At 39.7% G+C, this 12,306-nt stretch overlaps 1 protein-coding gene across 4 annotated transcripts in view; it reads right to left on the reverse strand.

Moving 5' to 3' along the window:
- The window catches only part of PRKCA (protein kinase C alpha), a 151,200-nt gene that overhangs the window by 22,732 nt on the left and 116,162 nt on the right, over positions 1–12,306 (reverse strand). Inside the window, exons 9-10 of one of the 4 annotated variants that reach the window (XM_086473811.1) lie at positions 10,217–10,246; positions 3,058–3,081 (exon numbers count right to left, since the gene is read on the reverse strand). The exons of 1 other annotated variant lie outside the window; for it this stretch is intronic. In XM_086473811.1, coding sequence (XP_086329937.1) covers positions 3,058–3,081; positions 10,217–10,246 — 54 coding nt within the window. The remainder of the gene's footprint in view (positions 1–3,057; positions 3,082–10,216; positions 10,247–12,306) is intronic. 2 more of the 4 variants (XM_086473813.1, XM_086473812.1) reach the window with 2 other exon arrangements.

Below are 12,306 nucleotides of genomic sequence, written 5' to 3' on the forward strand. Positions count from 1 at the left end.
GTGATACAAGAAGCAATTTCAATATCTGCCTTTTCACCAAGTAAGGGAGATTGAAATCAGGCACTGAATAGAAAACACTAGTTTTATTTCTTATATTTTAAACCCACTGGGTAGGTTGTTGGAAGCCTGTTTGAAAACATATCATGAAATTTTGTTCCAAGACAGTTTGTTTCTTCGGGTCCAAACCTGCCGTTCAGGCAGGGAGCGCTTCCTGCGCTGCTGCAATCCCCGGTTTGGGGGGAGAACAGCACTTTTTCCAAAAGAAGAGAGTGGCAGATTCATCAGCAGGCTCCCAGAGCTGAAAGCTCCGCGCTCGCCCAGATCAAACACATGTGAGATGAAACTGTCACGGACCGAAGGCGGCATCTTAAAATAATAGAGAACCAAGCCAAGGCCTCTCTGCACCCTTGCAAGGAAACGCTTACATTCCCCGAGCTAGAGACATGCTCCTTTACCATTTTTAAATCGTTTTTAATTGGATGTCACTCTCAGTGTGATAATTTCTTTTTGCACATGGTAGATTTTTAAGGAGAACATCGGGTACCTCCTGTTCGGTCAGGCGGGCTTCTGTGCCATCTGCTCCAGGTAGACGGCTAAGGCAGGCAGGAGCTGGTCGGACCGCACGCAGCTGTGAGTGAGCCATGCTGACGGGAAGCTGACAACCCTGGTTATCACATCACTAGTGCTTAGCTATCTCCGTACACCAGCCCACGAGCATGTGGAAAGAGAGAACCCTGTTGCAAACCGCACGTAAGAAAACACAGGAACACGGCGTCCACGAAATGCTGGAGGACGACCGGGCTGACTCAATGAAAGCGCACGGGCCCAAAGTGCAATGGCCTAATGACCTTATTAAATCATCGTAACCTTAACAAAGGTCATATTTCTCCTCAGTTAGGCCACTGACCATTTGTTCATAAGCATGCTGAAAAGGTTTTTCACATTTAGCATGTGAATTCCTTTTACTGCTTCTTGGCTTAAAGTCCTAGTGAAAACATAGTGGAAATTTCAACGCTGGCAAACATGTACTGGGAGGGGAAAATAAAAAAGGAAACAATAGTAATCCAAAACAAATCATTTCACAGATGATCCGTTAAGAGCTTTCCAAAATAGTCTGCAACGTGTTTCAATTATGACTTTGCCTCAGGCATATAGTTTTGTCTTTTTCTTAGTACTATTTAAAAAAAACTTCAGAGCTACTAGAAAAAAATTAGGCTGTGGACATGGAAATAAAGTTAGATAAATATGGTCAAGCCATTACAGATGCTACCTGTGCCCATCAAGTCTTTTATGGGACAGCAAGACATCTTTATGACATAGAGATCTAATACTTAACTACCTGCCTTCAATAATCAGCTGCTGTGTATATTCCATGTTATTCAATTCATCCTGAAATACAAACCTAAACTAAAACATCTCTTATAATATTCATGGAAGTTTCTTCGCTCAGCAGAAATGTCACAACTCATCACTAATAATTAATGTTGATGGATTTAAGGAAAGCCTTTAGCCTTGCCCTTTTACTACAGAACTTTATCTAGAATATGGGGCAAGACAACAGTGTTTCAGAAATTCAACTAATGACTAAAGGATTAGGAAAATGTCTTCAAGCATCAAAACTGCTTTACAATAAACTACAGAAAATCTACAAAGTGAACGAATGCAAGCAATGGGTGAAGATACAGGGAAAGAAGCACTTGCTTACAAGATTAAGTGAAGATTTGGAGAAAACATTCGAAACGTGCTGGGCTCAGTGTGCATGTGGAGAAAACCTTATCCACCCAGATGTCATGGCATCTGAGTGGGCTTTCATCTCACCCTCTGGTTGAATATGTAGTTGGCTGTGCCCACCGGAGTTGTTTAAAGATGTTCTATACCATGTGATGACTTGTGAACTTTCTTCACACACAGCAAGGTTAATTTCTTGCTATGACCCACATGGGAAATATCTTGCTGAACAGATAATTTGCTAGAAAAACATTTTTCCTCAGCTTTTTGAATACCTCAACATATGGGACATTGTTTTTTCACATATTTCAGGTACTTCAGAGAGGGAACTAAAAACTAAAACTACTGTTAAAATACAGTCAAGGAGAGAAGCATGATAAAAATAAACATTCTAGAGAAAAGATTACATTTTAATTTGCACAAATGAAATGTAAAAGCACACAGTCATCTCTGCATCCAGGATTGCCCATGATGAATAGCTTTATTGTTCATTAGAAGGGAAGAGAACCTATTTGAGGCTTATGCTCTCTTAAGGCCAACTGAAGCACTAAAAATAGGACAGATATTGGATAGAAGTGATTTCCAGAGCTCCTGGGAATGCTGTTCAACAACAGGGCTAACCACAGCAGAATAAAGAGCCCCACGGCTCTCTCGGATAGATAAACGGTGTATAAGGAGAGCAATTTGTGATGTAGAGCCTTACACACACAAAACCAAAGAGCAGGGCATTGGACCTGGGACACATACACAGGCCAAGGCACCCAAATGCAATACCACAGACAGATGTCTTGTTCCCTCAAGCTGACACTGTTAAACGATGTCCAGATCTTTCTGGATCTTGCACAGACCCATCATTTTCTCTTCAAGAAGAGCCATCACTTTCTCTTCAAGCTCTGGCCTTATAAACAGCCCAAGAAATGTATTCCCAGAGCAAAAACAGTTTTGCAACTACAGAAAGGACATAAATTTGTATGATTCATACAAGTTTATTGGAAAAAAGCAATGATATTTTGCCTCTTTCTACCATGACTAAAGTTGAAAATAGCAGAATCTTACTTCAATCCACCTTTGGTTTTTTATGGATATTAAAACTTGCTGAAGTTGAAGATGGCATTCCAGGCCCTGGATTAATTTTCAATTTATATTCAGACTGCTTGGCTTAATATCTTTGATAAAAACACAGTATTGTTACAAAGAAGCCAGCTTGCAGCAAACAAACCAGGAAAACAGTATGTTAAAGATAAATTAGTCTGCACTGGTAGCAGAAGAGTTAATCTTAAAAGAAAACAAGACATGCACATCATCTTACTTCCTCTGGTTTGGACGCACCTTATCTCGGCCAGTTCTTTTACCCTGAAACCACAGGTGAGACATACTTTATACGTTCAGCCCAAACACGCTTTTTCATGGAGTGTTACACAAGTACAATGTGTTACGCTGAAGAGTCTCTTGGAATTCGGTATATGCTTTTGGGACAAGATATCTCTGGTTTTGCAGTAAAAATGTATTCAAGTTATTTTTCATCTAAGTGTAATAACTGGTCTTTTAACTAGGTATGGGGAAAAAAAAAAGTCTTCTCCAAACCCTAACAAGGAATGTGAAGTGAAGAAGAAGAAGAATTGATTTAGGGAATTGTAATCCACTATTGCACTCAATTTTCAATTGCAGTAAATATTCTTTTTTCAGGCTTTTCAAAACTTTCATTCTGATTTTTTTTACTGTGAAGGTAATCTAATAGGACAAAACAATAAATCTGAATATCGGCTCTTTTGCCCTCCGGTTATTATCTATAGTTCAGAACATAAGAATTACAGAGCAAAAAAGACTGAATCGGTCATTTTTCCCATTAGCCAATAAATAAATAAAATTTGTGCAGAATTAAAAAAAAATATCTACACAATTCATATTCCTGCCCTCAGCCTCTTTAGGGCAATGATCTACACGTCATGATGTTAGTGCTTTAACACCTTGTATCGCTCACCTTCATTAATTCTCTTCCGCTGCTGTTTGCAGCATTCAGCTCAGTACGAGTGGCTTTGTTCCCACATGGAAAGCGAACACTGGGTTCCAACACTGCCCAAACTTGCAGCCACACCCCACCACCCTCCAAGAACAGCTTCAGAAGGGAAAAACCCACGTCATTTCCCATGAAAAAATATTCAAGCCAACAAAAGGCCTTGTGACGTGCACTTCACTAGCGGATGTATTTCTCGGTTGTCAAGGCAACTCACTCTTAGCAAGTTGGCAGATGCCCAGCGGGGAGATCTACTGGTAACAAATTTTCAAGAGGAGAAAGTGATAAACGAAAAAATATTTAACAACAATGCTGAATTCCCTTCACATGCGTGGAGGTACATACACAGTCTGTTGGGAAACGCCCGCTTATCGCCATGTTTCATCCGTTACTTGTTGGCGCCACTGACACCTACCGGGAAAAGAAACCGGGAGCTTTGTTCCCGGTAGCTGAGCCTCCTCGGGACTCGCAGCTCTGCTTCGCATTGCACACAGCATCCTCTCCCCTCCTCTCCAGCAGATCCCACCTAGCCCCGACTGCTTTGCCCACGCAGTCGCATTCAGCCGTAAAGAGCAAACGAATGATGCGACAGAGAGCAGCGCTGGCTACAGTCTCCATCGCAAAAAATCACGATTTTGATAGCATGAGGGTCAGCAGTCTAAGGAGTGACTGAGCAGGCTTTATCTTGGGTCCCAAGACCTTCTTGAGCTCCACTGAGCAGAAATGTCCTCCTGCCACGATTCAACCCCTCTACAAAATTCTAACAAAATCCCTGCTTCTCACACTGCGCAAGTTCTCACCAGTTCTCTGCTAGACCCCAACATGCTCTTCAGATATCAGCACGTGATAGAACAAGCCATCTCACACTAGCCTGCCTTGTTCCCAATGTTTCTGTTCCTAATTCTTAAATTAACCCAAAGCCACAGCAGAGCTGCAGGTAACACTCCACACATCACTTAGAGAAATGGCAAAATGGGTGGTGAGAGGCAAGGAAAGGAACAGTCTGAATAGTAACGTTCCAGTTTCACTGTTACAGCCCAGGAGGCTTTGGCTGCAAGTGTGAAATTAATGCTCAGTTACGTCTGTCGCTCACTGGACTCTACACAAGAAGCATCAGAGCAGCTCAGGTCTCAGACAAACCACAGAAGAGGTCACTGACAGAACTGGCAAAACTCATACGAAGGATGTAAAAAGAAGAAACTGAAATAATTTATCCAAGTCTCAAGGAAGAACAAAAAGCCTTACTCAGGTTTCCAGTTGTGAAAGCTCAGTGGGGATTTTGATCAACAGGTTGAGCTATTAGCAAGCTTTTAATCAAGTAAATAAATCCAATAAATTTCAAGTCAAAATCTGGAGGAAAAAACCTCCCATTCACTGAAATGTTCTCCATCATGGTGACAGCTTGTTTCTTACATTACTGCATTTCCAATTCCATGTAATTATAGATGCTATGAAGGACTATCAATTTCCCAGTTTATACAACTTAATTATCAGGATGTTGAGAATTCAAAATGAGAAGAGTCCATTTCTAAGCCCCAGCAAGACCTAATACTTCACCAGACTGAGTTTTGAGCTTAATACCATAACCTCATGCAAGCTTATAATTCATTAGTGGAGAGTTTTGTAGCCATGGAAACAACACAGAACAGAGAAAGTTAGAGCCTAAGCTCTGGATGATTTCGCAGCCCAGCAGCTCTAACCAGAGGAGGGGAGGGCACGAGCGTCACATCTCGGTCCAGCCTGAGCTCATGTCCTTGCTGACGCAAGTCAACAGAGGGAAGGAGCTTCCTTAGCCATTTTACCTGTTTCCCTACAAAACACGTGCTGAGCAATCTGGGAAGATGCATTTGCATGAAATTTCCTGTGAAACAACCAAAGACACAGTCTGGACCTTGTGCTTCTTTCCTTGGCTTAACAAATGCTTATGAAGAAGGTGGCAACACATGGCTTTTCCCTACTTTACTGTGCACTGTCACTGATTCTTATTCGTTCCTTCCAAGAGCAAATAATTAATGAACTAAATTACAGACATGTATTGCACTAATGAATGTATACGCACATATTCACCCATACAGAAAGGAGCACGCTTGGGTTAGCCTGCCGCACACTGAAGATGCCTGCACAAGGCATTGCAATACAGCAAGACACACCTGGAGCAGGGAGATGCACTGTGCCACGGACTTTGTCAAGGATTCATGAGTTTTTCATCCACATATTCCTGGGTGAAATTACATTCTAACAAACGTTCTTTGCAGCAAGGAGAACACTGAATATATTCAAATAAGCGGAAAGCCATTTATCTGCACTCTTACATTTATTTTCACAATGGCAATGCCACTGTGGTGAACCACAACATAATTAGTAAAAAATGCAATATATAAAAATGAAAATGCATTTTTACTTCAATAGCTAAAATAGTTATTAAAAAAAAATTCTTATCATTCCCATTGCTAGGAAAAAGCACAAAGGCAAACAGGGTGTTTCATAAAAATATAAAAGGAGAGGGTGACAGAACTCTACCTGGGAGTTCAATATGGACTATTTTACATCTTTAGTTTACTTTTCCCCTCATTTCCTCTCCTCCTCCCGATAAACTTGAGTCATATTTCGCCCTTTGGTTAGTAAGAGTAAATTTATTTGAAGGATTTGCCTGAAAAAAATATTTATGCCATATGCAAAAAGGATGAAAAAAGCCTTTTTGCAGAAAGCATGTCCAAGAACACAGGAAACCCACTCCTGAAGCCCACCCACGAGCTGTATTGCTTTGCTCATCACATAGGAAGGATGATATCAGAATGTCTATAAATTAATTTGGGTTACGAACAACAGACAAGAAAGCCACGTATCTCACAAAAAATTCTGAATGATTAGTAAAATTGAGTTATTTTGTGTAACCCTAGCACGAGCTGTGTGTTTGGAACCCATGCCTCTTCCAACACACCGCAGGTTCACAAAATCCATGAGATAGCTCTGCTTAGCGACTCAGAGAGTTCCACGGAAGTCCGTTTCTCTCACCCAGCATAGAACGCCAAGCACGACGGAGGCAGAAAGGCAGGTAATTACAGAATTCACGAAGCACCCGAAGGCCGAGGTGAACTGAGCAATATAAAGGTGAGCGCAGGCAGTACTCGCCTTTACAGCTGCAAATCGTTAAATATTTTGATTAGAGGAAAAATTTTCAGTGCCAGTTAAAAATCTTGAATAAAGGGCTGTACAAAAAACGTTATACTGAATTTCATCAAGATAGAAGTCTAATTTAACAGGTTTGTAGCTCTCTAAATATATACATACAAACAATTTCCATCATTTCATTTCTTTCAGGACTTTCGCTAGAGACAGCTTTCTGCCTTGGGAGCCATCCTGTGTTCTGTACTGACCCCTTGTGGTTTCTCACCCCGAGAAGAAATCATTTTCTCAAGCTCAACATTGAGTTAACCGGATGTTTACTTAGTATAAAGGCAAGAAGAGAATCCTAAAGGACAATACAACAGTTTGCTATACCATACAGCAGCTCACAGAGCTGCTTATCTTGGGGGGTTTATAATCATAATCCCTATGTAATTTTTTATGAGTTTTTTCTTTTTTTCACTTTTTTGTGTTGCTGTATGGAAGTTAAAAGTGTTTGAAGTATTTGAATACATGATTTCTAAAAAATTCCCAGATTGGGCAGGCACAAGATGAAGGTAACTATATCCCCTAGAAAATGTAGACAATGAAGTCAAATGACTGTGAAAGATACTTGTTTGAGAAGGGATGTATCTATCCTAAGAACACGAGTTTCAGGCAATATGGCCCTGGACAACGTATGTCTGGCTGTGAGCAGTGAAATCCAGAGAGGGAAGAGTTTCCAGTTACCCATTTGGCACTGTCAACATGTTTAATCTGTTTAATAACGCTGTGACCACCTGAGTCTACTTTGTTTTCTGCCTTTATTGCCAAACACGCTATCCCCTGCAACAGTGCAGTGTCTAACTAGATGAAATGTAATTAAAGAGGCTGCCTAGGAATAATATTCAAGAATTCTTGCAGAACTACCCTGTGGTACTGGCAATAAAAAACCCAATAAGATGATAGAACAGCAAATCCCCAAGTGTTGAAAAAAGAATTGCTTTTATATATGCTCCTTCGTTTTTTAATTATGCAGATTACTGCTAATTTTCAATAATAAAAAAACCCTAGAGTGCAGAATTTGCTTTTAAGCATAAAACTTATTTCAATATGGACAAAAAATAATAAAATTCTGTTCTAAAACAATCTTTAAGGACTTCAGTTCTACCTGATCTTAGCAGAAATCCCTGCAATCAGATACCACAGCCATGCTGCAGACTAGGACTGGTTTTAAAACCTGGGGATTCTGCATCCAAGTCTTAACACTCTATGAAATTATTTCATGCACACAAACACACGCACACCAAGATGAAGGTGTTTTCTGCATGATGTTGTGAAAATAGTCTATTTAAACATACACTTTGCTGGCAGAACAGAAGCAGCAAAGCTGTGTGATCCTTCCCAGTATCTGATCATTTCATAAACAGGTATTTATGCTGTTTGACCTTGCTCACAGCTTTCTCCAATTTTCTATGATATTATAAAATCGTTTGTGTACATTTTACTGGCTTCTAGCTCAGAAGTGTTACGTTATCCTCAGGAACACAGCCTTCCTTCTTCATCTGCTCCTGCTGTTTCCTTACAATTCCAGTCTTGTAAACTTGGGAACACAACCTCCCCAGCAGTCCCACATAAACTGATTACTTACAAAATTATTTCCAAAGACATGCTAACGTCAGTGCTGATTAGCTTGCAGAATGCAGCATGCAGTGACGCTCTGAGCTCAGGTTAACGATGCTAAGTCACTGTCAGCAGCAAGCAGAACGGGGATTTGTAATAACTTAGAGAGAGAAAAGACAGACAATAAACAAGGGAGCGTTCTTTTCCCCACGAAAAGAATGGAATTCTTGAGCCTCCTCTTCACATCAGAACAGAGAGCGACAACTTTTCTTTGTTGGAATTCATGTTTATAATTCAGAAGGACTAAGCACGAATTTTGCCTGCGAAGCAGCAGCTGTAGGGAACTGTTCGGCTCTTTTTTTAGGTGCACTCCTAGGATGGAAACACGAATGGACCAAGGACCTTTGTCAGTTTATATCAGCGCCCTTCAAGGTCTGGATTTTACAATGAAGTGACAACACGATGTTAGACATAACTTTGTAGTTATCCCAGATGCATTTTTTCAGGGTAGCTTTTGCTCTGGCTTAGAATACGTTTAAACAGAGAAACTTGCAACTTCCCTGCACTGAACAAGTTTCATTAATGAAACCAACATGTGATTTTATTTTCAAATAAGAAGTGTAAAGGATTGCGGAAGGGTAGTCCTCTTCTGTACAGGCTTTTCTGAGATAAAGATACCAGATAAAGAATCAAGGTTAAGAAAAAATAAGTTACTGATTGCATGACAAATTATTACTGGATTAGGAAATATTTGGCAGTGACAAATGATCTTATTCTTTGCTTTTCTCGTTTGGTATTAAAACATTGGGTAAAATCATGCATTAATAATATAAAGCACTCTTCAAAAATAAAATTTGATTTTTAAATTAAGTATTTTAAGCTTTGAGCTATAACATGTAAATGGCTTTAGGTCAACTAAAATTGTAAAAATAAGATTCGAAGATGGTAATGGCTTCAATAAGCTTAGATAGTTTCTTAAAACAGTTTACAGCACAGGAGCTTCAAATTTTAATTTAAATTGTAACTTAATCAATGTACAAAACTGAAACTGTGATTTGTGTCTGTAACCTTTGCCCTAATAAAGCAAGATAATTTGTTAGAGATACATGCAAATAAAAGGTCCACACAGGTATGTTCTCAATGCTGATATGTATCTTTTATGGCAACAATCCAGTGACGTGGTGACTAGTGAAAGAAGTCAAATGGGAAGTAAACAGGTGATTTGGTATTTCAGGTACCAGAGCATCTGTGCATATGGGTAATATCTCTCATGATATAGTATACTCCAACTAACATATAGCGATATATGTAGTATATTATATCATAAAACATGCATGCTGTATTATGTAAATTTATCTATTTAAATATGCAGTGAACATGACCATTATTTATGAGGAATTTATTTAAAGTTCCATGAGTGTCTTTCAAATTAAAGATGCACCATTTTCCATTTTCCATGAGAAGGCGGCATTGATTTAACTAATTCCTTGCAAAGGAAAGGCACGCTGCATCTGCTGAGGTTCTATTGATTACTTTTTTGTAAGTAAATCTGGAAGCACTTTGTGACAAATTATGGAAGGTTCATATATTGATTTTTTTAATCCATTAGAAAAGCTTAAACAGGGGAAAAAACAAGTGCATCCTTAAAACATCGTGAGAATGAAACTGAATTTAATAAACTTCAAACATTGGTAAAGAGGGTTGTGTGAAGAGAAAGAGGTAGGAGAACACCAAGGAGAAAACTACCTTGAAGAAGTGGATATTTACATGACAGTCCTGGAAGAGACAGGAAAGGGAGAAACACTGCTTCGTTAGTAAAGGGCTGGCAAAGCAAAGCAACAACAATTAGTAGCAGAAGTAAACAAATAAAGCCACAGCAGCGAGAATACAGAAATGGACACATCTGTTACGCACAGAAAAATCACGAAAAAGAAATCGTGGTGCTAATCACCCCGCTGGTGAGGAGCACAGCACATGTAGCACAGGGGAGCGCAGGTCTTCACACAAGTGCTCTTCAGTGTTAACCTCAGCCTTGTACACACCTACGCCTCATGCAGGAAACATTCCTCATGTCGTTAAACCCCTGCAGTGCATAAAGCTCAATGTATGTACACATGTGCACAGTCTGGGCTCTTCACGGCTTATGAGCACTGCAGAGGGGTGACAGCACAACAGTTGGTTTTGATTAGTTATTTTTCCTGTGTTTTGAGACCCATATTTAACCTTTATACAAGGGATAAAGAAATCCCTGCTATCAATATAATTTTCTACGTACCTTCCTCACCTTAAATCACCACACACAGACTGAGAAAAGCCTTACAGAAATCACAAGCTGATACAAACTGAGACCAGGGATGCACGTCATCTGGTTAAGAAATTTCAAGTTCTCTAGTTTCAGATATGGTGTGTGGATGGGAAACCTCCAGATAACTGCATATGGGAATTCCCCATGCCAAGCTATAGTATAGAACAGATGGAGACATCTAACAGCATCTCTATAATGCTGCGAACTATTATCTAATGATTAAATATGCACAATTTAAAAATAGGAATAGGCGCCACGGCCAAAAAAAGCAGCTCTTCTTTTTATATCTCTATATACATAACGAGTGTGGCTTAATGTGCCAGTGATATTTCGGCTGGTCATGATTTCAGTGTAGCTTAGCGTCTGGCTCCTGAAAAGAAAATTTAATCTTTTCCTTTACAATTTGAAGTGTCAGCAACATTATTTCTCTTTTCCATGTCACCTTTGCTGAACTGCCTGAAGTTACAATTATTGCTTCAAAATGGGAACTCATACTGGTTAGATACAGATATAGGAGAGATCGTACCTTTTATTTATTTAAAAAAAAAAAAAAAGAGAGTAAAGTAACTGCAGTGTAACAGCTCTGGGGCAAAAACATAGCCACCCTTCAAAGACTTGAAAGAATTGTCTCCCTCACAGCCCTTACAGGACTTTACACAGACACTAGAAGAACTTGACTCAAACAGTAACAAAATCACAAGCTCCTCTACAGGTTTTTTTAAGTGAAAATATCGTATTTAATTAGAAAACTCATTGGGTTCTTAAGAAGCTAACGAAACTGTCCCTGCAGTCTTCTGCTAAGGTCCTGGCTATGCAACTGAAGCATATTTACCCAGCCTTCAGCTCAGAATTAAAACTGCTCTACGATGTCCTGGACATTGATTAAAGGAAAGAAAGAAAATGGCCTTTTGACCTGAAACTGTTGTGACTATCAGAGAAACGCCCGATTAATGCAGAAAGTACTGTCCTCCTCCTTTCTAATAAAGCAGCCGGGAACTGCTTTAAAAACCCTGAAAACTAAAGGGACTGTTAAAGATCTAAGAAATGCAGTACCTGCAGTGAAACAAACTGAAATGATGTCCTGACGTTCAGAAAGGGAACGATAAATAAATGAAAGAGGTTTCTTTGGCATTTGACTGTACAACGTCGAAACTCATCAGAAAGCTTTAACTGTGCCTTGAAATCCGTGGACATTTTCTAATACCATCTAACACCAGCTGTACTGCCACAAAGAGAGGCCTGATGGTGTAAATTAACGGTAGCTCTGTATGCAAGAGATATATACAGACTGAGAGGGGTTCATAAATTCGCCTCTGCACAAGGATTAACACACGCGTTTGGTCAAACTAAACGCTGTCCTGCGTACTGGAGGAGTTTAGTAGCACACCAGAAGCAGAAATATCTACAGCTCCTGCGTCACTGGAGAGGTTCTAGGTATTTATAACCAAGCCTGATGGCCAAGCACCACATTGTCCCTGTTCTTATATTTAAAAATGGTAAGGCATTTAAAAAGACATTTTCTTTAGGATCA

This window comes from Leptosomus discolor, chromosome 15, assembly GCF_034619465.1.
Source record: "Leptosomus discolor isolate bLepDis1 chromosome 15, bLepDis1.hap2, whole genome shotgun sequence".
Taxonomy (NCBI): Eukaryota; Metazoa; Chordata; class Aves; order Leptosomiformes; family Leptosomidae; genus Leptosomus; species Leptosomus discolor.